The sequence below is a fragment of the Vidua macroura genome, chromosome 7 (assembly GCF_024509145.1).
Source record: "Vidua macroura isolate BioBank_ID:100142 chromosome 7, ASM2450914v1, whole genome shotgun sequence".
Taxonomy (NCBI): domain Eukaryota; kingdom Metazoa; phylum Chordata; class Aves; order Passeriformes; family Viduidae; genus Vidua; species Vidua macroura.
In genome coordinates, this window is record NC_071577.1 from 19,247,484 (window position 1) to 19,275,136 (window position 27,653).

Below are 27,653 nucleotides of genomic sequence, written 5' to 3' on the forward strand. Positions count from 1 at the left end.
GAAAGCTGTTTGTTGGGAAAGGACCTGGAAGTGCTGGTCAGCAGCCAGCTTAACATGAGCCAGCAGTGGTCAAGAAAGCCAGTGGCATCCTGGCTTTTATCAGAATCACCAATAGTGTGACCAGCAGGACCAGGGCAGGGATTGTTCCCCTGTACTGCAGTGGTGAAGACACACCTTGAGTTCTGTGTTCAGTTCTGGGCCCCTCACTGCAAGACAAACATTGCGGTGCTGGAGCATGTCCAGAGAAGGGCAGTGGGGCAGGTGAAGGGTCTAGAGAGTCCTTTGAAGAGTGACTGAGGGAGCTGGGGCTGTTTAGCCTGGAGAAAAGGAAGCTCGGGGGGACCTCCATGCTCTCCACAGCTACCTGGAAGGAGGGTGTAACCAGGTGAGACTCAGCCTCTTCTAAACAGCAACTGATAGAATGAGAGAAAACAGCCTCAAGTTGCACTAGGGAAGGTTTAGATTGGACATTTAGGAAAATTTCTTCTTGGAAATGGTTGTCAAGTATTAAACAGGCTGCCCAGGGAAGTGGTGAAGTCACCATCCCTGGAGGTGTTTAAATGACATGGAGATGTGACACTTAGGGCCATGGTTTAGTGGTGGACTTGGCAGTTCTGGCTCAATGGTCAGACTTGATCTTAAAGGTCTTTTATAGCCTAAACAATTTTATGAAGCTATGAAGTCTGTCAGCACAGTATGCTTAGTGTATTTTGAACAAAAAAACAGATGAAGGGGTGAAGCTTTGATGTTCCCTTCACAACATCCCCAGGAGTATAGATGTTTGGAATTGTTTTTGTCTATTGCTTTATTGCTTACTTATTTGAGGAAAGTTTTTGTTGTTCGTTATAGACTGACCTTGCAATCTCATGGATTTTTTTGTATTGCATTATAAAATGTAAGAATAGAATATGTAGCAAATACAAAAAACATGCAGGAATAGATTCCTAACTAAGTTCCCTAACTTCCTTGGGTATTTAAGTAAGCGTTGTACTGTATGGGATGCAGAGTTTGGAAAGTTAACATGATTTATTTATATCTGCTTTTGGCAGTAGTTGTTTTAACCTCTCCTGTATTGAAGGACCATACTTGCTATTATGGTGTTCTGCATTTTCTGCTATCCTACCACAATACTCTTTCAAGGTATTCTAAGTTGACACAGATCTAATAACTTCAAAGGTTGAGTAAAATCAATGAAAAACTGGATGTAGTAAATTTAATCTGAAATAGCACCAGATTGTTGCATTGTTCTCAGATCTGGAGCTGTCCTGTGTAGAAGGTACAGCTCTTTGTTTCAGATTCAATACCTGGCACAAACCAGGCACTTTCTTTTGTGCTTTGTGCCTTTCTTTGCAGAGGCTATTTCTGCATATTTCAAGGAGCTAACACATCTTAGAGGTTTATAGTAAGAAAAGAACTTTGTGCTCTGATTACATTCCTCATCGCAATCATTCATTTCACACTTACTTGCTTACAAAAGGCTACTGTTCTGTAGACTTTTTTTTTAAAAGTGAACGTGAGTAGTAGTTAGAAGCACTACAATCTTTAATTTGACTTTTTTCTAATGCTCTGAAATTTAAATATGATAATTTAGATAACTTCATTTCTGTATTTGTATTAACGTGAGAAGAACACATTTTTATTTTGATAAATACCTGTTGTTTCCTTATGAGTTGCCAAATTGTATGAAGAAGAAAAGTTTTTCTTCTTTATAAGTTTGTGAATTAACTTTAGTAAACAAATTTATATTTTAATTTCCAAAATCTAAAACTTAAAATAACTGGCAGGAGACGTCTTTGGTAATGAACATAGGATGCCTTCTTGTAGCACGGTTAAAATTTTTCTTCAGCTGTTCTAGAAGTCATAAAACTCTTTAAGCATAAAGGAACTGAGGTACTTGCTGAAAAGTTTTCTCAAAATGGACATCTTCTGGAGACTTTTTACCTTTGCAAATTGTCTCTCTTACAGCATTTGAAAGGATTTTTTATTAGGGTGTCCAAGTTTAATGCATAATAATCAAAACTGTGTATTTATTTCTATGTTCAATAAAGTTTTCAGTCTGAAGTGTCAAACTCCTTCAGCATGGCAGTTTTGGTTATTGATGCGAAGCAAGTTACTGAGATGTCACCTCTTGAGCTCTGTTTGTTCTTTGCTGAAATGGTCTTTTCTCTGGTTACTATTCAAGTTGCCTGACATTAAATGATTTTCTGAATTCCATGGGGGGACAGTTGTACGTGGGAACAGGTTCACTGAGTGAAATAACAGATAGAAAAATGTATACCAGCTGCAAGGACTAATAACTGGGAGGAAAAAATAGTTATAAAAAGAATACATAAAAGCGATGACAGACGAAAATTTTAAAATTGTATGTGCAGTGAGCCAAATCCTTATGATTGGTGGCATTGCTGCAAGAGGCTCTCAACTGAAACAGTTGACATTAAGTGAAAGAGTGCATTAAGCACAATCTTAGGGTCTCTTTCACCACAGAAACATAGACAGTGCTTTATGTGTTTCAGTGCTGTGATGGAACTGCATGAAATCAGATTGCATTGTCATGTTATTGCCCCAATATTAAATTTATTGTAGTGAACAGAGCTGGTCCATTCACACCTGTGAAAGGCACTGTTACTATAGTTTTGAACATTCTTGGATCCTTTTTCTCTACTGCTTGTAGAACTGAAGTACAGAGTGACTAGAGATTTTATTCAGACACAACCTTGTCTTTTACTGCTATTATTTTGGAAGTATTCTTAAATTTTATACCAAGAATGACATTCAGTAGGAGTAAAAATGAGTTTTGGATTTCTGTGGCACACTTAATATAAATTGTCAGTTTTTCTGACATGATTCCATGTTTGTCAGTGTGCTAAAGAAACTAACTTTCACATACTTAAGTAAAATCACATGTATGTCAGTTTTGTGGTATTTTAGAGAGGCTTAGAAGTAGATGCAATAACTGTCTTTTAAAAAAACCCCAAAAAACTTCCTCACTAAGATAAGGATGCATGATTCTAAATAACTGTAGAATTGCTTCTGATGTTCTTATGAGAAGATCTGTAACTGTATGCTTTCTGTGTATGGAACATGAGCCTTGAGTTGCAGCTGTAGAACATACTTTTTGAGTGTGCAGCTTGTGGGTGCAAACTTGGCATTCAGACTCTTCAGTGTGCATTGCAGAAGTTTCTGAAGAATTTCAGAACTGCTTTAATATGGAATATTTCCCTCTGTTTCATCCTTATCATACAAAACTTTTTGTCACAATCTGAAAAATATCCTGCACTCAGTAGGCAACCAGTAGACTTTTTGCAGGAGGTTTCTACTGAGAAGTGACAGAGGGCAGCTTGGCAAATGTTCAGAAACCAACATTAACTTGCTGGAGCCTGGCATGGGACCTTGTGTTCAGCAGAATTCTTCTGACCTGTCTCTCTGCATGCCGAGCTAATCAGCAAACACCTAATGAGCCTACTCTAAAGAAACAGACCCTCTCACAACCTACTTCATTTTCATCTGTTCTCTGGGGGTGGAGAGACAAGACTTCATAAGGACTGATGATGCTGCAAAGACCACAATAATGATAATTAACTTGCTGAATTTAGAAGATTATGCTGTTAATTAGTTGCAAAATAAAGATAAGTAATAGAGGAGCAGATGGTAGGATAACACCCAGGAGAAGAAGGGTTATTACTCTGATGAGCTTTTGTGGCAGATATGAAATATGGATCTGAGTTTTTCACAAATTGTTTCTGGAGTATATTATCTTGTTTCTGTGAGCTCTTGATGGAATGATCTAGTCCTACCAAATTTTGACAGATGTGGTGAGGATTTGTTTTCAAGGATATACACAAATGATAAAACCTTGCTAATGACGATTCTAAAAGCTATTAACCTATCTGGTTAGTTTGCCTATAACCAAATAATATCAAAAAACCTCGGTTGTCATCAAGTTTCCCCACAAAAAAATGCTTATATACATTTATTCTAATATATGTTTCTGTATTCTTGATTGTTAAAGATGAGATTCTCATTGAATTTGGGCTGTCTCCTTACTCACAAGAAGTACCATATAGTATTTTACTCCAGCATTACCTTTTAAAATATGAAACTTACTAAACACACAAGCTGGAAATCACCTTGTGAAAATCTATAAATATTCCTCAGATTTTCACAATATGTCTGCATTTATGGATAATTTAATCCTAACTACTTTAATTTCAACTTTCAAACTTTGTAATATGAAATTAAATGTATTTCCTATTCCTGTTTTCATAGTACCTTACATTTAACGATGTAATTCTCAAAAGGAGTTTGTTTACTTATGAATTTACAGGATATAATGTTTAAATGTTGGCATTAAGGTAAGTAAAGTCCAGATTTGTTTGCATGTCCCAGTGCAAACTCATCAATTACCATGATGGGCAAAACAGACTCGTCTTGAGGAAATCAGTTTCATTTATTACTAGTCACATCTGAGTAGGATAATACACCCAAAACCCTTTCTTCCTAGGCCTAGCTCTTCTCTATCTCCTTTCCCTCAGCAGCCCAGGGGAAAGGGGAATGGTGGCTGTGGTCAGTTCCTCAGTCATCTCTGCTGCTCCTTCCTCTGCTTGGGGCGGGCTCCTCTCACTCTTCACAGAATTACAGTATGGGCCAAGTTGGAAGGGACCACTGTGGTCATCTGGTCCAATGCCATGTTCCAGCAGGGCCATCCCAGAGCAGATGACACAGGATTGTTCTTGCCTATCTCCAGTGAGGGAAGCCTCACATGCTCTCTGGACAGTCTGTTCCAGTGCTCACTCACCTGTACAGTCAAGAAGTTCTCCTTCATGTTCAGGTGCAACTTCTTGTGCTTCAGTTCCTGCCATTGCCTTTGTCCTATTGCTGGGCATCACTGAGCAGAGCCGGGCTCCAGTCTCTTGGGACCCTGCCTTCAGATACTCCTGGACACTGCTGAGGTCCCCTCTCAGTCACCTCTTCTCAAGGCTGAACAGGCCTGGCTCCCACAAACTCTCCTTGGAGATCTGTCCTGGAGCCAGCTGCCCTGGGCTCCGTGGGATAAGGATGGAGCTTCTGGCAGCTGCTCACAGGAGCCACCCCTGCCACCCACCCCCACACAAAAGCTTGCCATGCAAACCCAATATACATCATTTTTGAGATGGTAACTTTGAAACCTCTCCTAGTATGACAGCTTGAAATAGAAGAGAGCTTACCCTTTAACTGATTTGTACTTTCACTGCTCTCTTGGATTAGGACTGATGAAAATTTGTCACGTGCTGCTGAACAGCAAGTTATGATAAAAGAAATACTTCTAAAGTTATTCAAGTCATAAATGAAAATGCAAAAAATCTTAGGTTAATAGCATATAGCAAGGTTATTGTCATATTGGTATTAAATACTTGCTAGTTTATTTAAAAATACTATTTTAAAAACTGATTTAGATGTGACGCGTTTCCCTTGTAGTCCTGGTAGTGGTTGTGTAGAAGATTTTACAGTTTAGACACCAGGATTACTTAAAGAGAGAGTGAAATCATCAACTTTACAGTTGTTGCAGGTAGATCATAGAATTTGGTTTTAGTAATTATTAGTTAGACATTTAGAAAACACTTAGGCCTGCTGGAGACAGGGACTGAAATGTTTTTGTTAGTTTGTTTTTCCAAGGACAATTAGGAAGGTACAAGTCAATTCTTGAGTTTAATTAAAGTGTTAACTATCTAAGGGCTTTTGGAGTGCTGTACATATACTAAAAATTATGGACATACTATCTTAAAAATTTTTGTTATCCTGCCCTAATGCTTGCAGCTATCTTAAATTTTTGTTGTTCAAGTTGAGCACTGGAAACTGCTGTAAATTTGTTTTGTGTAATTTTCTGAAGTGTCTTCTTCATTCTGGGAAAGTTAGGAAGTTGATACAATAAATGAGGTGAGGAACAGCTCATTTAGCTGTTGGGATTAACTCCTAATTTTCATGTGCACTTGAATGGTTCCTATCTGGTGTAATGTGCTGCTAATTCAATCCAGAGCAATCTCTACAGAATAGATTTACTACAGAAGTCACTGGCTGAAGATTCCTTAATAGCAGGCCAGTAGAGGAGCGTTGGAGTTTCTTGGTTCTCTTTGTAGCACTCAGGATACCTGCTGGTGCTGGTTATGGTACCAAATCCATGTAGTTGACGGTAACTTGTCATATTTCAGACCTGAAAATATTTTGCAGTTTTGACAGAGGTAATCTGCAATCTATTTTAATTGTAGCATAGGATCCAGGAAAGCCTGTCACTTTGGAAGATAGGAGAGAGCTGTTACTGTATTTCAGTGACTTTATTGTTGGGAGACATTGGATACTACAGTTTATAGAGAATATCTACGTAAATAGGTGCAAAGTTTTCTGTTTATTCTGAGCTGGCCAAATGCTGGCTCTCTCTAGCATTCTTAAGAGATTCTATTAATGTTAGTATACAGGTGACACTTTGTTTATATTTCAAAATATGATGTTATGAGGTATCAGAATTTCCACAAACTTACATGTTTAAGTCATTAATCTTCTCTTAAACTTGTACTGGTTTCTTTAAAAATCCAATGCTCAGTAGAAAAACATTTTCTAACACCGTTTCTCTAGTAAGGTAAATTCTTCAGTAAAACCAAAAAAAATAATGATAAATTGTACTGTATTCATGGAATTTTAAGAAAGCATCTGGAATTACAAGCAGTGGTATCTGCTGAAATTGGACACTTTGTCACTTAAGATTAAGAAATAGTTTTAAGTAGAATGTATTATATTACAGTTTTAATAGGTTTCACCAAAAGTTGAATGAAGTATTTTTCAACAGGCAGACAGTGTAATGCTCTAAAATCATCCATCAGGTTGTCAGTAACTCTTGGGTGTATTATATACAGCTGAACTTGCACATTACTGTTCTTCATAGTGACTGTTTGCAATAAAGGAAGAACTTCAAACCTTGGAGCAGTTTTTTACTGCAAAGTAGCATGCTGTAGTAGTTATCTTGCATATTTCTACATAATCTTTACAAATAACTTGAAGCTTCTTAGTATTTTGTACATCATTAAGATTTTTCAGCAGAGATCTTGGCTTTTCTCTAATTACCCATAGGAAGGATTGCAGGGATGAGTATTTGTAAAGACCATGAATTAGCAGAGGCATAACAAGCTATTTAAAAATGAATAGAGATAGAGAACACCAGAATTTTTAAAGTGGAAAGATGCTTGTGTTCTGGTTGTTACCTATTTTCCTTCATGTGTCATTGTTACTCTTCTGGTACTACCACTTTCAGCAGCTGTTTATGGCCTTCCACTCCTCTGGTTGTGGGCATAGTTCACTACAGATGAGGCTTTCTGCTTACTTCTCCATACAGTTTACCATCCTTCCCTTTCTGGGATCTTATGTAAACCTCTTTGCTATTGTCACGATTGCAGAAATTTACCCCCTGGGTTTTGGTATATGCCTAGGTCAGTGTTGAAAGCCTGTAAAAAGAAATAATTGTTTAAGAGTTGGAGTTCCTGTTTGCAAAGTGAAAGTAACTGCTTGTATAAATGATTAATCATTCAAGCTAGCAAGATAGAATATTTCTTTTCTCTTTCTTCTTTATTTTCTGCTTTCAGAGATTGAAAGCAGCCTTGACCCAGCAGCACCCTCAGGTAACAAATGGAGATACTGCCAAGGGACATACAAGTGGGTTGGTTAGGACTCAGTCAGAGGAACCACGACCACAGTCACTACAACAGCCTGCAACTTCAACAACTGAAACACCGGTATGACAGGAGTGGACATGTGCCTCCTATCCCCTCCTTTTATTTTGCAAATACATATATTTTTTTCTATACTCTTGGTTTGTAAAACAGAGATTAACAGACTCCTCTTTTAGTCAATAGCTCTATAGCAGTAAAATGTTTACAGGTCTTACATATTCTTGAACGCTTCTAAAATCTATGTTTCAAGATGATGATTTCAAAATCAGGTAGTGTCTATCTGCTCAAATTATAACTAAGTCCTGATTTCTGAAGTTGATTGATAGGAGATTCTGTGGTAGCTGAAATTTTTACAGCTGGTCAATATATATATTTGAAAAAATAAGTGCTTTTATTTGGTGTTTCTGTTGCATCTGTTTTATGTTTATTCTATTTTATATCCTAACTGTGCTTAGAAATTTTTTTTATTGCATGCTTATGTTAGTTTGTTATTATGCTTATGTTAGTTTGCTTGAAGGATCTTTTCTGGGCTGCCACAGGAAGCTGTGCCATTAAGGGTACTTCATCATCTCAGTCTCTGGAAGGGGGGCTCCGGTTTTAGGTGTGATTTGTTGTCCTTTTGGGACAATAGATCAGGACAGGGGAGTGAAAGGCAAAACCTCTTGAGTCAGACTGGAAGTGGGCATGCTGCTGGAGGAAAGATACACTTCCTGATGAATCCTGGAGGATTGCAGCTGTTCTATTTCTAAAAACCTTCTGCAATGTGTTCTCAAAATGATTATAAAAATCTCAAAGAATTATTCTCAGAATTTGTAGTGTAATATTAATTTATAAAAGCTACACACCTGGCCCAGAATCAACAAGACTTAAATCTGCAATGAAAGCCTCAGATTCTTACAATGGCCAGTGAAATCAAATAATGTATCAAAACAAATATGTTTGGAACAGAAGAGGGATAAAAGTGACCCATCATAAAAGGATCTCTTTCTTAAAGCTGCTGTTTCCCTATACTGCCTTGAGATTTTTATAAAGAATATTTTCAAAATATCGCATAGCAGAATTTTCAAGATGAAAATTGCTGTTTGATTGTCTTAGAGTTATTTTACAGTTAGTATTAATCAAAAATAGCAAGTGTTTCATTCTTAAAACAATTATTTGAGTTCCCAGGGGTTTTTTATTCTTAGCTATTTAGAATTAATGCCAAATTGATATGCCAGCTGGTACATGTTTGGGGTTTTTAATTTAAAAATAAAGCTTTCTTGCTGTGCGAGACTGAATGTGGAGATGCACCTGTGACTGTCATGTGGACAGTTATGTTCTTTCTATCTTATCTTTTTAAAGGATTTTAAGACCTGTTATATTGTTACTATATTTCATTGAATCTTTGTCTAGGATCTGTATACAACTGTGAAATGAGTATAATGTATAATTTAAAGTATTGAAGTGTTTTGATACTGTCATGTAATGTGGGTAGATTAAGGGAAATTGTTACTCAGTGGTGGGAAACACATCAGCGAGTACGAAATTGCTGTCTGGAGATCCAGGGATCAGGAAGTCTCAGCACTGCCAGCGTTTGTCAAACAGCTTCTGTGTAGTGGGCATAAGCAGTTGTGTAATTTTTCAGTTGTGACTAGGTGTGTGGGAAGAGTCAGAAATAGAAAATTCATTTCCTACTAAATGTAGCTTGAAAGCTATTTTGGATGCAGTATGTTAATGTAAGATGATTGGGAGTGTAAGTATGGATAAAAGTTCTAAAAACATTACTGTAGAGTTAAATGGGCACAGCTTTCAAAAAAGTGTGTAACCTGAATGTGATTAGAAATGCCCTGAATGCTTTTCTCAAGACATGATGGCTGTTTATATAGAGCTGTAGGTTAAGTCATGGCTGTTTTCAGGCATCACCAGCTCAGCCTACGCCACAAACGCCAAATACAGGCGGTCGGCGAAGAAGAGCTGCCAATGAAGACCCAGATGAGAAAAGGAGAAAGTTCTTGGAGAGGAACCGGGCTGCTGCTTCCAGGTGCCGGCAGAAACGGAAAGTCTGGGTGCAGTCGTTGGAGAAAAAAGCCGAGGACCTGAGTTCACTAAATGGCCAGTTACAGGTATACTTTTTCTTTCAAGGAAAAATTAATAAGTTTTTTTTGTTCTTACACAGTGATCCTTGATCAGTGGAGCTTAAAACTTTGCATGAAATCTGAAATATAAATGGTTTTATAACGGGTGTCTCAGCTCAGGCTTAAAATTCAGAACTAGTTGCATATAGCAGTAAAATTAGAGCGTAAGGGCATACTCATATTTCAAGATGTGTAAATTTAAGGATCATACCCTTCTATCGTTTGTTCTATTTGAAGTAACTTTCAGACTATGATACTAAACTAAGATGACAAGATGTGTTGGAATAAACACTTATGAGCAAAGTAATAGTATTACCTTGAACACATCTTGCTCTTAGTTTGTATCACGGCCTGGTTTATTTGAAGAAGTTTTGGGCTTGTTTCCTTTGATTCTTTTTAATGTCACTTCTTTTCCTTTAAAGTGAATTTAATGCTCGTGAAAGGTTCCAGGTTGACATCAGTGGATACTGAGGGCCTCTTTTGTCCACAGAATGGGTACAGCAGTGGCATTTTACCAGCACCACCTAAATCCTATAGAGATGAAGCATGCTGTAAGAGGGTCGGGCCAGTGTATATTGCAGGTCACTTTTCCACTTTATCTAATCTCAGAAAGTTATCTGAATTTACTTTTCCCCTGTAGAACAATCTATGACCCTTTTGTTTAAACTACTATTAAATGTTAAAGCATACTTTCCTAATGTTTTCCAGCAACACATAAAAAATCGGCAGAAATTATTGTTTTCAAAATCAAAAATCTAAAAGCTTTGTTTTGAAAGTTGCTGAAAGAAAAAACTATGGAGCATTAATTTGGAAAATGTAATGAGGCTTATTTTGATATGTTAAAGTGTCACTTGTTTTTCTTCATCAGAGCTGTTTATTGAGTCAAATTCACAGATCATCATCTTCCTATGAAAACTCACCTCTCGTGCTGTTCGGTATAGAAAACATCACAATTTGATCAACAGGAAAGTAGGGCATGTTGATGTTATTTTTTTTCATGTAATCAAAATTACAGTGTATCAGTCATGTTCATGTTCATGTCCTTAAAAATGCTCAGCATCCCAGACCCTGAAATATAAAAGATTCCTACCTAAGCACACACCATGAAGTGGTTTCCTCTGTTCCAAGAATCATGACACTATGCACAAGCATTACTTAAATTTCTTGCAAATATGTATTCTTCTCATACCTGTTCACAGTCTTTAGACATACTCGTTTAATGCACAGTCTTCAATTAAGTCCATTAATTACATAATTATATGTAGCACTGTAGCTTAAATAGTCAAAGAAAGGAGCAAAGGAGTATGAAAAAATCAGCCATAATTCAGTTTTTTAGTGAAAGTAATGTTTGGTATCATGTGAACTTTTAATATATATACCAAGATTTATAACAAAATAATCACATAAGTGCCGTAAACAAAAGGTTTCCAAGTGTTAATTCAGTCATAGGGAATTCAAGAAAGATTTTCTTACAGTCTACCAAAAGCAAAACTGTTAACTGTAAAGAACAGAACAACTTGAAAAGAAAATTGGAAAGCAGAGAAATAATTACACTGTACTTTATGTGAAAACATTAATCAATCCTATATTTCCATAATAATAACGTAACAGGCTAACACAGCTGGCTAACAGCAGACTGGGTAGTAATGACCCATGATTACTTACTTTATATTTAATAGAAAATTTAATAAATTTGGAGTTTTGCCTTAGTGCAACTTCATAGACTGTGTTTGGGTTAGTAGTTCATATTTTGTTTAGTGTGTAAGTGGCCTGCTCAGCTGAAGTTACCAGGATGTCACATTTCCAAAAGCAGGTTCATACCGAAACGTCTGCACTGCATTACATCATGTAACAGTTCCGACTCCTTTCAATGCTGTTACTGGCTTTCTTGTCATGTCTGTGTCAGAGATTCCAATGTCAGTGTGAAGATTTGTAAGACTGGAAGCTCACTAACAGTACATACGAATTTTCAAGAGGTTTACTTGGTTGATGTATTTATTTTTTTCCTGTATATTAACTTCTGTCAAGTTCTTCTTTTAAATGTTTGAAGGTAACTTCATTTTTAAGCAGTATTTTTCAAATATTTGCTCAAGTGAAAATTTCCCTCTATTACATCACCAGTAACATACATAGGTTAGGTAGGCTGTCTTTATTATCAGCTCTGCTGTGAAAATTTTTTTCATACTTCCAGCATTTTGAAGTTTATTTACTGTTCTGATTCTTGAGAACTGTGTTTTCTATTAATTGTTGACTTATTTATTGATCTTAAATTTTATTCCCCACCTTGTGTGGCCTCTGTGCCTTGCACAATCCTGCAGGGTATAAGAAGGGATTGACAATGCTCACAGTGGCTGCTGAGCCACATTGCAGGATCAGATGCCAAAGTGCGTTATATGTTCTGTATTTGGTCCCTGTTGCTTTAATAGTCTTAGAGGGTGAAGCTTTAGAAGAATGGCCTGTCTTCCTCATGAGGTCACGGTGGGTTTTCAGTGAGCAGGAATTGAGTTATGGTTTGTACTGATGCTGCAGAAGCTGTTTAGAATGGCTAAATTATGGAATTATGCCCATAAGTAAAGATCCTTTCCCATAGAGGAAGTTGCCCAAAAAGGAAACAGGAAGAATGTTGTTTAACTCAGCCACAGACAATCCCCTATTGACAGAAGTCACATTTACCTGCCTCTGATACTTTGAGAAATAACATATCCCAAATGTTGTCCCACACGATGCTGAGCAAGGACTAATGTGGTCCCATGGTCCCCTTATTACATCTGCAGTTTGGATGCAGGGAGGAATAGGCAGATACAGAAGAATGTCTCATACACTGTGTCCTCCCTTCATAAGAATGCAGAAGGGAGGCCATCTTTTGAAAGATGGAGTGCAGACCAAGTCAGTGTGCTTTCCTCCAGAAACCTGCTTTTTCATGCTAGCACAGTTTGAAATGCAGGGACATACAGATTCTTCTCAACAGCATGTGAGCTATATGACATACTTCTTTAAAGAATTGTTGATGCCTGCACTTGGTTCTGTCTCACTAATGAGGAGAACCTTTCCAGTGTGAAAATCTGAAATAATCTTTGTTCATGCCACCTGTTGAAAGTGTTTATTTTGTGTGTTTCTTGGTAGCCTGTTTTCAACATGTTAACCATATATTAAATGACCACCACACATTCGCATGTTTTGAATGAGATGGAAGGATTTGCTGTTGTCACAATCAAGATGTATAAGAAGAAGTGCAATATGTATAAGAATGGGTTCTAAACAACAGCCTTTACCAGTTAGAAGTGGTTCTTACTGGTAATAGGTAAATAGCAACCATAGATTGCCTTTCTGTGACATTCCCCATCCATGTGTCTAGCATGGATGGAGAATGTCACTAGAACTCTGTTCTATTGTCACAAGTGGTGTGTGTATTTTATGTGGTACTGTTGGCACAAGTATTATTGTTATGGAATATACAGCTACCATTGTTCTAGAAATTACCTCAGTCTCTTTTATATAGGAATGCTGATCCATGTTTTTCAAGTTTGCTTTAATGTAAGATAATGTATTTGCTTTTTGTTTTTATATTAGCAGCAGTCTTAATATTTTTAATACAGCTGACATTGAGCTATAAACTGTATTATAATTTTTTTCATAAATATATAATTTTACTTCCACAGATGAACAGCAATTTCATAGTTACATGTGCTATTTGTATATAAAATTCTTCCTTAAAATGTGGGAGACATAATAGAAAATTTCTGCAAACCTTTTCCTGATTGCCAGAGTTCCTTTGAACTAACAGAACTATATTTCATAGTCTTGGACACTGTTGCTTCTGAGGTTATCGGGTGTCTCAAAATTACACCAATGTGTTTTTTTCTACCCAACCTATGTCAGTTCTTTGCAGCTGCCTATGTGGTATCAAGATTTGTGGCTCCTCAGTAAATAACATGGTGAACTAAGGGCAGACAGAGCTGGAGGCAGTAGTCCTGTGCTTTCTTGACAGCCTAAGGTTTCAGGACATGTAATGCCACCTGGTAGAGAATTTGTGGGGCTTTTGGTTGGGTTTCTATCACTGCAAACCTTTTTGTTTGCAGTCACATTTTTCTTTCATTACAAATGTCTCTGAAGTCAGATTTTTGGCATCTTCCAGCTTTTGCTTTTAATAAAAAGTTTCTAAAGGGTATTCTACACATAAAGGACTGAATAGAAAAGGAAACCTTAAGAGGATTTTGCAGGTATAAAGGCTTGAAATTTGTTGTCTTCTAAATGGAGAGAGAGAGAACACAAAAGAGGAGCTTTTCTTTGAACAGTCTAATATTTTAGTTACTTAGTGTAATTAAACCTAATAAGTTCTGTTCTGGAAGACTTGTTTTCTTTTGGAATCTTTTAACTTGTAATTCATCTAATCTCTGGCTGCATTGCCTTATTTCTTGCTTGCAAGTAAATTGGTTGACTTCCTTGTAGTTTATTTTGCTGATAATTTCAGATGCACTCTAGTTTTCCTCTGTTGTTTTTTTTCCTTTAACTTGCTTCTAAATGCATAAACATAAGCATTTACTAAATAATTATGTCACATGTGTGGTATATTACAATAATATGCAGAGGTTTTATACTTGAAATAACTTCAAGTGTTAATGGAAAAGATTTATATTCAAAATAAAACAACCCATGAAAAACACATACTGTGTCCAGATACGGGGATCACAAAGCATTACAGATAATTTGATTCATAAATATTTTTCTACTCTACAAAGTGAAAATGGGTCTATCAAAATGCCATACCATTCTTAATTTGGATTGTCACATGCAATGCAGTTACTTAGCACTCCTCATCTCTAGTCACCAAGCTGCTTTCCAGGGAAGGTAAGTATTGCAGTTCTCCAGTTTACAAATGGGGAAGGTGAAGCACAAAGCAGTGAAAACACCTTGCTCAAGGTCACCCAGCAGTGGAAAGGCAGAATCTGGAAATGAATCCAGGTGTTAGATTGTGCAGGTGCTGTCTCTTAGATTGCACTGTGCTTTTGCGACACAAGCTGACATCTCCGGATTTTGTCATTATTATCAATGATTCCTTCAGAGACCATGTTTATGTATGGCTGCCAAAATAAAAATCAGTCTGGAGATCAACCAATATTTGCTAAATTATTTTCCACTACGTGAGATTGTCTTTTTTGAAGTCCAAGTATAAATAGAGTCACTAAAAAAATTATTCTGCATTGGCTTTCTGGATTTTCTTTTCTATTTTTCCCTTTTTTTAAATGTTAGCTGTGACATCTGTTAAAATGTGTGGAGCTAAATGTAGGTTTACTCTGATTAGAATTCATCACAAAACCTTCCAGAAGAGTCTGACAGTAGCTGGATCATGTGAATGAGACTATGTGTAGACTCTGCATCTGCAAATTGAAAAACATACGTTGTATTTTTTAAAAAAACCCAAGCATTTCCCATAAATGTGATAAAGCTAGCCAAGTTTCAGCTAATATTTGCATTTTCTAAGATAAAACAGATATACACATATTCGCAATATATACCAAATTGAAACTTCTTGTATTTCAGCTACCCCTAAATGAACAACTGAAAATCCTATAAAACTTACTGCTTACCTTCAAAACGTGTGTTGTTTGAGCCTGGTAAAAGTGCATAACTTTCTTCTCCTTTAGAATGAAGTCACCCTGCTGAGAAATGAAGTGGCACAGCTGAAACAGCTTCTTCTGGCTCATAAAGATTGCCCTGTAACTGCCATGCAGAAGAAATCTGGCTATCATAGTGAGTAATGTTCCATTACCTATAGCCTGAGGCTGCATCAATGAAATACTGCCAAAATGAACTGAATGAGCATTAAAATTGAGAAGTGCAGTTCTAATATCACATATATTACATTAAAGATCTTTTTTTTTATAATCTTGAAGTTATTGGAAGACAGGAAATATTACATGATAATTAAAAATATATGTTTAAGTCAAAATTGAATTGTTGCATAACATTGAAAGGTTTATGTTGGTTTAATGAATGCATATGATAATTAGCATTTAAGGACTATCAGTTACTACACCTGCTTTGGAAAATATAATTAAAGTATTAAGAGCACACGATAAACCATTTTTTATGTTTTATCATAGCCTAATACAGTGAAAGGTCCTTGTGGGTTTTTCCTTCATTGTAATGAGATTTCAGTAGAGGTACTATAACAGCTGTCCTCATTTAGCATAACATTCAGGATCAGTCGAGCCATTAAAATAATCAGATGCAGGTTCATGGCTCCTACTGTACAATGTCTTCTAGACTGTTTTGATATCCACATTAAGTGACTGCTTTTCTATAGAGAGGGTATTTTTAAAGTTCTGGTATTGAGGGGAATACTGACTCTGTCAATACCAATACTTTCTAATCCTTATTTTTATTTTAAGTTGTTCTATTTACTTTTCATCCTTCCAGCATTTTAAAGGTTAATTATGCTTTCCTGACTTGTAGCTTCCTTTTTGGCTGTGAGACACAGTGCCAGAACCAGCTGCTGCTGCTGTAGGATAAATGGCCAATTTTGTCCATTGTACACAAATTTGTTACAAATAACTGAGCTGGGAATGCATTAGGCAACATTCATAATATATAACCCACAGCTTTCGTTTTTATGATTTAGTGATATTTCAAGATATTTGTAAATGTGAAGATTGTTTCTGCCATATGTAGCCACTTCATTTTAATTTGCCAGTGTCAGTAATTCAGGAGAATAAAGGAACATTTTGTACTGCATGCAAACAGATCCTCAGGTGCTTGCGATAAAACTTAATAGCCACCATCTTTACTTGTAGTCATTGTAAGCAATTTCATCAGAATGGGCAATATTTTTTAATTTAAAAGATTCAGGAGATTTAGCAGCTCTGTATTGCCATATATATTTGGAATACTGATTTTGTCAGTTTTGAGCTTATAAATCTTGGTCCTTTGATCTCCAGTCATTTTGACAAGACAGCAAATAGCATCTTGGAGTAAATTGGAACAGTATAGAAATACGTTTGGGATTTATATTAACAATGATTGCTGCAGGGATGAGGCCATTATGGCTCCCATCTGACAGAACAACATAATTTCATACAAAAGCTACTAGGGGGATAGCATTATGCATGCAAGGTTTTTAACCAAAAAAAAAAAAAAAAAAAAAACCAAACCAAAAAAACCCCCATAGGTTTCTTAAATTTTGATGTTTGAGGATTCATGTTCCTGAATTGGGATGTGAAATATTTCATCATAAGTCATAAACTGTCAAAGTGATTCCATGCCAAGGATTTCTTTGTTGAAGGATTAGTGGATGGCCTGTTTAGTAGGGCTTCTTTTCAGCCCTCAGTAAAGGACTGTGCTTCTGATTCAGTAAAGAATACAAAATTAATCAGACCTAAAATACTAATCAGTGGCAAAAGCCTACATTTTAAAGGAAAATAGTATTATGCAAGGAAATTGGAAGCATAGCTCAGTTTCTTGAAAAGTCTGTTGAAAGTAAAAGCTTAACATGAATGATAGTTGTAGTGCCATCCCTCTGAAAGGATTTTGTCACATTATCTCTGCATGAATTTTGTTAGGAAAGTATGTTGGCTAAGTGACATATCCACAGTACAGTTTATGAGAGAAAAAAATGGTTTCAGTCAATATGTTCATGAAAATGGTGTTCCTATAAAGTGTATTTAAATAAACATATTACATTCATCAAATAATCAAAGCTGAATTGCTTAAAAATGTAGTGAGTGGTTTAACAGTCTTGTTTCTGTAAGAAATTGAAGACCCCAGCTTAAAGAGCTCCTGCAGTGCTGAATATTGTGCACTGCATAGACCACATTTTAAGAGCCAAGTGCACAATTTGATGGCTTTTCATGTATTGTGCTCTTAAATCGGAACAAATAATCTATTACTTGGCCTTTACTTTTACATATCTTTTAAGATCTTTTGTATTTCCCAGACACATTTTTTCTCAGGCCAAGTGAAAAGCATGACAACAGTGCACGTAGCCCTTTCTTCTAAAATTGTTTTCGGGATCATATTTTCCTTATTTTAAAGTCTTGTGCCTGCTTCAAAAGAGGATGTCATCAGGACAGAGAAACCAGAAAAATGGATATTGTACCTTGAGTCAGCCAGCTTAAAATTTTTTATTTTCCAGACAAAGATGCTATTGGTTCTGACTGCATCTTCAGCTGTGGATTGGGAAAGTGCTCTGTATACAAGATATCTAGATGCTGTTCATTTATTTTTCATGTTCTATACTAGATAATTTCTAAAAGTCTTCTACAATACTCCATTTTGTTAGAATTTTTGTGGGCTTGTGGTAGGACAAAGGTGAAAACTAGTGAGAAGAAAATGTGTTGTGGTGTTCAGAGTTTTTTTTTTAAAGGGGGAAAGAGTTTTTTAGGTATTTTTTTCATATTTTTTACGTTTTTATGTTTAAGGACATCTTAATACTCCAGGGCATTTGTTCAAAACAGAATATAAAAGAAGATAGAGGCTGCAGTGTAGGAGGCGTTAAATGGGGTGGTTTGTGTTCTTTCTGTAGCTAGTTTTGAAAAGGAAGATAGAAGGTGACTAACCAGTTTCAGACCTTGAATGACTTGAACCTCTCAAACCACTGTGTTCCTGCAGCCAGTTCTGGACAGGCAGTGCTGCTTCAGTTCCTGCAGGGGATATTGACAAGGGACAACTCCCGGGAAAAAAGCATTTCTAGGCTTAGGTCCCTCTGGGACCAGATGAGAAATACTATGAGCCTTCTTCCTTGTTAGTGATTATCAGGGGAGTGAAAGGAATTCAGGGTCATGTCAGTGCTTGTGTACTCACTCCTGTTTTGGTGTAGGTGGGTTTTTTCTTCTGAAGACTGAAATCCCTCCTCCTTTGTTTGCTTACCTTACTGAAAGCTATTGGCAAGCAATGCTTACTGTTGTGGTAACACAGTTGATAAAAAGCAAATAGCAGCAATGTTTGGCTACTTCAAAGGGGTACTTTTTACTATGTCCTCAAATGTCTGTGCCTGTTTTGGTGCTCTTTAAATCTTTGCTGTAGCCCAGTCTAGCCCCCATGGTGTTCCATGTCCAAAGTGGCTTGTTCCTCATGACACAGCCTGTCTAGGAGCTATGTAGCCTTCAGGAAAGTTCATGTGATGTAGCTCTGTAAACCTTCAGCCTTCTAATATATGGCAAACATTATTTCTATGATTTAATTTCAAATTTGGACTGTGCTTTTTCTTTGATTTGAGGCAAAGCTGGGGAAACCATTAAAAAGCTAAAATGCTTTTTTTTTTTTTATTGTTAGCTACAGTATGATTCTGTTAAGTATCAGTTGCTCTTCTGAAATCACAGTCCTGTGCCTGGCAATTCTTTGGTCAACTAAAAAAAGAAATAAAATCTGTCAGAATTTAAGTATGACTTTTCTGTCTTCTTCTAGAAGCCTTTGTTCTTCATTCCCAGTCTTCAGGCTTAAGAAAACAAGCCACCTCTGTAATAGGATGACTTTTAAATACCTTCTATATTCGTTGAGTAGATTTTCTTGTTTGGTATCAATTCTCCAAACAGAGGTTTTCTTCAGTTTTTGGCCATTGTTCCTATAAAGTTAGGGAAGGACATAAGGAAGGACACTGAAAAAAATTCAAATAGCTATTCTTTAGGGTGTCACCTCATTTCTAAGTATTGGTTTGTAGTTTTGCAAGGATTTATGCTTCCAGTCCAGTTTATTTCCATAAATTAGTGTTAGCTCTGTGTCTTATATAATCATCTGTCTGCTGTAGGCTCCCCTTCTCTGCCCCCTGGCATCTGAAAATACCTGAATAATTTTACCTGTATAATTTTGTGTCTTCAGCACAGCATGTTTGTTTATCCGCTCTATGATATGAACACTGCTCTTGTACATTGGTGGTCATCTCTGTACTCATAACTGTTTCTTACATTGCTTATAGGATCTTCCAGAGCCCATCAAAGACAGAAAACCAAGCCTTTCTCATGTTCTTTACCACTGTGATACTATTACAGACATTTCTTTTGAGTTCAGAAATATGAATGTCTTCTTAAGGAAGACAGAACAGTGGAAGACCTTCCTTCTCTGGCTGAAATATAGTGATGTACTTCAATTTCTTCTTTGTCTCTGGCTCATAGCATTTAAAACTAACCATTTTTATTGAGAATGAGGAGGTTTTAGACAGCACAGACATTGGGAATCAGCAAAAGAAGCTGATAGGAAGATGGAGATTCATAGGAGAATACCAGCAGTTCTGAAGAGGAGGAGCAGGTGTTACAGCAGAGAGACTGTATTTGATACATGTCATCCCACTTGCTGCCATTTCATTCTGTCTGAGGAAAAAATATGCTACTCTCATAACTAGTAATGGAGTATTTTTCAGGAAGTGGCACTAGGGTTTCTTTTTTTAACCAAGTTTGCATGTATTCCTTCTTGCTTGTTTTTACATGAGATTTGTAGGTTTTGATAGAGGTATGGTAAACATTACATCCTGTTGAATACTTTTAACTGAATTAACCCTTGTTCATTTTCTTTCTGTTCTTGAATGGGCAAATTCTCCTAAGGGTCACAAATGCCTTTTGGAAATATCTTAATTTTGTTACACTTGCTCTATACAGTTATTATGAAACCTTTGGATATGCAGTACTTGTCAGCAGATCTGGTTCAGTGTCATCAGTATCTCTCTCCTTTAATGTTTGAAAGATCTGTTTTAAAAAAAAGTGCAGGATCTGTAAAACAGTTGCCCTTGTGGATAAGAGCATTCTAACTTCCAAGCTATTACATCCATGCTCTTTTAGTGGAGTAGGAGAGATTGCCACCTTGCTCCTGTAGGCAGTATTTCTTAGAAAAAAAATTAGCAGTTTCCTTGCTTACCCATCCTTTTTGACCTTACCATTCTTTTCTAGAAGCAGTCAATAATAGAACAGTTGCTCTCAAGCTTTGAAGAGGAGTTTCTTCTTCGTATGCATAGGGCGGCTCAAAGATCTTTATACTGGGGTCTTGACTTGCTAAGTTAGTAAGTTTTCTTACCCATAGCTAGCATGTCATATAAACCTCAGTAAAACATAAACATCATTTCATTATTGCTTTTTGACACTTAATGTTCCTTTTAGTTGCTGCTCTTAGCCTGGCTTTTTGTGGAAATGAGGGCATGATACCACAGCATTGCTTGTCTCCCCATGTTAGTGTCATTCTTTCCCATCGTTTCTCTGAGACGCTTCGGAACTTGAAGGCCACTCTCAAGCAAATCTGAAAGGGATTGAAAGACAAGACTAGAGAAAATCAAGCTTTGTTCCATTGCTTTGTCCCAAGCAATAGTTCATGCCTGCTTCTGGCTATGTTTGTATCATGGTAGTCAGTAGGAGTTTAAAAGGGACTTCCAGTATCCACCTGGGTACTGGTTTTGGTCTGTTTATAAAACCGGTGTGAAAAATATTTGCAAACATTAAGTAGCACAAAGTGATACAAAGAAATTATAATGAAATTCAGCATTAGTATTTCTATTTTGAGTGAAAAACAGTAGGATAATTTTCTGCTCTTGGTTTTTTAGTTTTGAATTCAGCTTTTAGTTTGGCAGTGTCTGCATATTACCTTGTCTAACTTCTGCAGCTCTGGAAAAAAGGATGATTTTAATATGACTAGAATATCTGTGCAAGAGGGACATTTTAAGTCATGATCATTTTGGAAATTCTAGTTTTGCACAGTGATAATTTTTTTAACCTGCTTGCCCTCTGTCATAGGAAAAAAAATGATGTAATTCTGTGGCTAATTCACTTTGGTTATGTGGAGAACAACACCTGAAATACTCTGAAAATATTTTTAAAACCAGTTTTAACAATTTTAAAACCTATCAAGAGGCATTTGTAAAGTTAACGAACTTCATTCTGTTAAAAGAATGGGGGCTGAAAATTTGTGTAAGTCTTGTCCAGTAAATATAGTGGTGTAAGTAATATTTTTTCAGATGTCTTACTTGTGATTGCCAATATTTATTACTGAATGTAGAATTGTTCTTGTTTGATTACTAAGCAGACACAATAAATAGCGTTTTTTAGTCTGAATAATGTGAACAATGCCTACTGATGTGAACATGCATCATTAGAATTAGGCATAGTACCCACTGGCTAATTTACTAGGCAGGAAATTTTAATCATGGCTTTGAAGATGTGAAAATACTCCAGTTTCCTGAACAGTACATACTGCAGTCTGGTTTTTCTGCTTACAAAGTAGTATTTTCTTTTTTAAAAAAATGGAAATAAGCTTGTTTTGCAATTTATGCTGCATTGCAGCACGAGTGCCACTTATTTAGGGGGTGATTGCTGTTACTGGGAGGAGGTGCTGTGCGTTCCGGGACAGAATAAATGAGTTGTTCTTGTTCAGCTGCAGATAAAGATGACAGCTCGGAGGACATCTCGGTGCCCAGCAGCCCGCACACGGAAGCGATCCAGCACAGCTCCGTCAGCACTTCCAACGGCGTGAGCTCCACGTCCAAGGCGGAGGCGGTGGCCACCTCGGTGCTCACGCAGATGGCGGACCAGAGCACGGAGCCCGTGCTGTCCCAGATCGTCCTGGCGCCTCCCTCCCAGGCCCAGCCGTCAGGAAGTTGATTAAAAACTTGCGTTGCATCAGTTCCTTAGATACACATCTGTGACTTTAAAGGGAAACCAACAACAGACCAGTCTCCATCTAGGAGAAATTGTAGCTTAAAATTATTAATTTGTAAAAATCCAACTTAAATTTGGCTTTAATGATTGGCAGGTGGAAATAAGACAGAACACCAGTGCTAGTCTCTTTGCAAAAGACTTTTTTTTTTAGGTATTAGTTTTACTAGTTATTTTTTGTGCTTAATGTGTAAAGTGTGTGTACAGTACAATGTGGTTTATTTCATTTTTAATTTGGTATTATTTTAACAAACATTGGGGTGAATTACTGAAGGTCATCCCCAAGACTGTGATAGGAATATTACGTGACATTTTTATACCAAAGTTCTGCATAGTCCCTATTGACTTTGTAAAGTTAGCAAGGTCATAAAGCACTAGGCAAGAGAAAGACAGTAACAGTAAATTTGCTTTTAGTCTTTTTGCCTTTTTGTTGTTTTGCACATTATGAGAGGAAGAACATTGGAAGAAAAACATTTGGGTTTTTTATGTATAGCATTTTGGTTGGCTTTTAACTGTTGGGGTCTTTAATTTGTTTAATAGGGCCAGTACAGTATATGAGATACAGTACTTATGCACATACCAATCCTAGATGAGGATCATTACTAAATAGATTTTTTTTTTTTTTTAATTGATATCAGGTGGGTTTTTTCCCCACTCCCAACACTTGATTCTGGTGGGAGGAGAGCTTTAATTCTCCACTCAGAATAGATATCTATAACCACCCCTTGTTGGTAGGCTGAAACCAGTAAGTAATATTGTACAATACAGGGTTATCAGATCTGGAATACTTGTTGTTCCAAAGTAGGTTGATATTTTGTGGATTTTTGAGTCGCAGACTAAGGAGTTTACTCATGGTTTTGGATGCCAGAAAAGCCTAAAATCCTTCTTCAGACAACTCGACTTTTTTTTGTCATTGTCTTGTATTTGCAAGCTAACTTGTACTTAATTCTTGTGTAAGCACTGTCATCTTTTAGTAGCAAAAATTTTGATACCTTTCTTGTGGAAAAAAAAATCAGTATCTACCGTATCTTGGAAACAATGTAATTATAATGTGGTGTGTGTGGTGTGTGTGTGAGAATGGTTCAGTAGTTAATGCCAGCAGTCTTTTGCTTGAATGTTTAAAGATGCCTTCAATGTGATGCTGGCTGATAGGTGATTGCAGTTTTAAAATGTTATTTACTGTGCGAACTTGGATAACTAACATTCCATGATGTAGTTTGTTTCTGATGAGATGATTGTAGGTACACTTTTTCTCATTATCCAATCATCTGTAGGATATTGAGTTTTTTAAATGTGCCATTATCTATTTTGATTCTGTACTCATGTTCAAAATACAGTACAATATTTTACAATAGATTAAGTTGTTTTAAAAAAAGTAGATGTGTGCTTTCAGGTCGGAAAACTTTGTATAATAGCAAAAACAGATGCATAGTAGCAACTGGCAGTAAAGCAGGATTCCATTATGTATATAACAAAGATTTAATGCATTTATAATGGGTTGTGTAGTTCATTCGCTCTTCCTTCTCCACACTATACCATGTGTTTTTTAAGTGTCAGTGCCATCAGATTTCTATTTGGTTAAGTTTTAAATCTAAAAATATAATTGATTCACAGGACAATATAATTTCTGCAATATATATACAACCATACTGTAATGAAAACTGGACAAAGAAGTATCTAAGTCATATATGTATCATTGCAGGGCTTTAAGCATGAAAATATTAGGGAATTTAAATATTTTGTATTTTAAAACTAAGAAAGTTGTGTTGATAACCTCATGTGTTTAAAAGTCTTACTTTCCCAATTTCAAGATAAAAAGCTGTAACAGTTATTGAACGTTTCCAGGATGGTTAAATACAATGGACCTCTTGTGAGAAAGAAATGAATTGCAAAGGCACAAAGTGTGAATTCTGCAAGAAAGCTCTACAGTCACTTTTCATTGTAGTTTTGGTGGACTAGATGCGGCCTCATTGATCATACTATAATTTGCCCTCCTAAACACAAAGGCTTTTAAATCATGTAAGTGGAGTTTTTTTATAACAAAACTGTTGCGCTTGTAAAATAAGTCTACATAAGTGTATAGGAGATGTGTAAACAGTTAATGAATTTAACAATGGGGCTGGAAAAAGAACCATTCAAATCTGTGTTCAGCAAATAGAGAAAAGGTATTAGCCGTACTACCATGGATTCCGTTTTGAGACGTTGTCACACTACTTCTGTACTTAGCATTTTGGGTCTTTACATTTGACATGTTTCACAAACTGTACTGTTTTCTTTTATGTGCAGTTTGCATGAGTAAATCATCAAAGAGAATAAAATCTATCTTTAAGTTATGTTCCTATTTTAATGAAATTATAATTGTTCTAAAAGGCTGCACTGTCTTCAGACTTCTTTCTTCATCCTTGCAATTATCAGCATTTTTCTGGAAGTCATTACCGTAATGTCAAAGTGATGTTATGTAAAGAAGAACGTGTATGTTTCTTGAGAAAATAAGGTAAATACCATTGCTCTGCAGCCCAATCCACAGATAAATGAGTTCATAAACATAGCTTGGTGATCCCAGATGTTGCTGAGCCATTCCTGGTTGCCCTGAGTTCCACAGCAAAAGTGCTGTGTGTACTCAGAATTTCCACCTAACTTCCAGTTATTTTAATCTTATTTCAATATACACGAAGCCAGAAATAACAGCTGTAATCAAATGAATGGCTCACGGTTGTGTTGTCAAGGGTTCAGAAAAAATCATGCCCTCACACCTGATGTTTAGAATAGTAAAAATGCTTTGGGCTTATTTGTGGATGTTGGAAACATGCGTGGAATGGCACATTCTGTTATCATAAAAGCTCATGCCAGAGCCACAGTACAGAAGCTTTGGAGGAAACAAAAAGGTAAAGTTGCTGTGTGTCTGCTGTGTCTGTGTATGGGCCAAGTGAAGTGAGGCTGCACACAACTTTTAACCCAATATGAGAAAAATGTGTGAGGCCTCCCTTGCATCATTATGTTCATCTGACTATGAGTTGTGCTGGTGTTTCCAAGGGAACAAAAGGCTGTATACTCAGGGCAAGGGGTATGAGGGGTGGAGAACCAGCCCACTTCTTAATGTCTGTCCTGTAAAAAGACTCAGGTTTATATCTTAATTATTCAATCTAAGTAAGGTATTTTTTTTCTGTTTGCAATGGTAAGAGTGGCTGGGCCTCTAAAAGGAAGATACTGCAGTGAGAGACAGAGATGATGGAAGTGTGGGATGAACAGTGATTTCAGCTACCTGAATTACAGGAGTAATCTGCTTAGAGACAGACACAAACATTTTAATTGGTCATCATAAATGATAATGAGGAGAAAGCATAGTGAAATTAAGTGTATCCTAATAAAGTAAGGTATGTTAAATTGCACTGAAGGAAACCTGAGCAATGCTTCTTGACATGATTAATATACTCATGACAATGTGTGTAATGAAGGCTGTTTGCATTTATATGCTGCCTGTTGCTTCCCTCAGTAGAGACATAATTGGAGCTGTGCTCATTTACACTGCAGAACAGTCAGTGTAAGATTGGTTTGCAGTAGTCTTTATATTTGTTTTAAACCATTGTATCAAAAGTAAGACAGGTATGATTTATTTAACCCATGTTGTGTAATGCTGTGTAGGGCTGGTTTGGACAATTTTATAACAAAATTTTCAAAGTTTCATATTCTTCAGTGGTAACATTCCTTTTAATTTTAGGGTTTAATGTGACTTTTTTTTCCTCCCTTCTTTTATTTTTATTTCCTTTATGGAATGCAGGATCATGACCTTTCTTTTTCTTTACTTTCTTCCTGTTCAAAATATTTTTCTTTGTGTAATGAGCCCCAGAAAGTGCTTATAATACTCAATGTGGAATTCTTTTTTCATGGTGCTTCCTCCTTGGTTGTATTAACCCTGTAGCAAACTTCCATTTCTAGAAGTCAGAAAAGGAATTTCTGTACACTTTGTACCTTGTCTTCAGCTAAAATAGATATGACAAGCTTATGTTATCTTGATATTTACATCTTCCTAGCTAAGATACATTATAAAATATATATTTAGGTATGGAAGGACTTTGGAGTGTTACAAAAGATTTCATTACAGATGCTGTGCAAAACGAATGAGTGCAGGTTGTAGGCTGAGGGCTTCATAATTCTGCAAAGTGCAACCCTCTCCAAATGAGAGTTTTTAACTTCCTAGGTGTGGGGTGGGTTATCATCTAATCACACGGCTGTCCGTAGAACAAGAAGATGCATAATCTAGATCCAGTTTCTTTAATTACTGTGTTTTAACCCTTGCTCAAAATCTATCCCTCTTCTATCACCTTTTTCTATAATGACCTGTATTGTTATAAGCACTTTAGCCTATTTGTTTTTTGGGAGGAAGAGGAGGCACAGGAGAGGAGGTTCTTAGGTTTTTAGATAAACTACCTGTAACTTAATTTAATTGGGGATGAATTGTTAATCAGAAAAGTGTTGTACAATCATTACGCAAGCACAATTATAATTCTTAGTCCATGGATAAAGAGACAGTAGCTTAAGCTGCATAGACTGATTAGAAATGCTAACAAGCATAGAAGGTACAGAACAGCTTGAAGCAAAGAAAAGGAGTCATGCATCCAGGAACTCTTCTTTGGTTTTATTACCAACAGCAGAAACAGAGCAGGACAGAGTAGGCAGTATTTGTAGCCACCTTGGGCAGCAGGGCCTGGTGATACTCGGTTTGCAATTAAGGAGCTTAAAGGAGAGTACTCTGGCTTAGGGAGGACTGTCAGTGCCGGGCTGAGATGAGCTTCAGGAATGAGGGCACTGCCAGGGAGACTTTTCAGAGAAACAGGATTGCAGGTAGCCATGTTTTCTTCGCCTCACTCTTGCCTGTGGCTATCTCAATACATCAAAGTACAAGCATGAGCCATTACAGCTCCATTCCACGCCATCTGTGCCCAGGTGGATGGAATGTGCTGAAAGCTGGTCTGATGGCTGTGTTTAGCTACCTGAAAGATGAAAGTTAAGGTCTTGTTTTTTTTCCTACTGCCTAAAATGTTCCTGCTCTGGTTTTGTCGCAAGCTACTACTGGCAGGGTCTGCGAATAGTATTTCCCTCCCTTTAGCTGAATCACTTGTTCTAGACCAATACAGGAGGCAAAAATACTGCCTTTGAGAAACAACTGGGCTGCTGAATTTTATGAACTGAACGATTTGAAAATTTGCTTATATTAATAC

At 36.7% G+C, this 27,653-nt stretch overlaps 1 protein-coding gene across 9 annotated transcripts in view; it reads left to right on the forward strand.

Annotated features, from left to right (window-relative positions):
* Positions 1-24,806, forward strand: part of ATF2 (activating transcription factor 2) — a 49,240-nt gene extending 24,434 nt beyond the window's left edge. For all 9 annotated transcript variants that reach the window (XM_053981949.1, XM_053981948.1, XM_053981952.1 and 6 more), the window contains 4 exons: positions 7,608-7,757; positions 9,590-9,796; positions 15,454-15,559; positions 22,154-24,806. In XM_053981949.1, the coding sequence (XP_053837924.1) occupies positions 7,608-7,757; positions 9,590-9,796; positions 15,454-15,559; positions 22,154-22,380 (690 nt within the window). In that variant the 3' untranslated portion in view covers positions 22,381-24,806. The remainder of the gene's footprint in view (positions 1-7,607; positions 7,758-9,589; positions 9,797-15,453; positions 15,560-22,153) is intronic.
* The last annotated feature ends 2,847 nt before the right edge of the window (positions 24,807-27,653 follow it).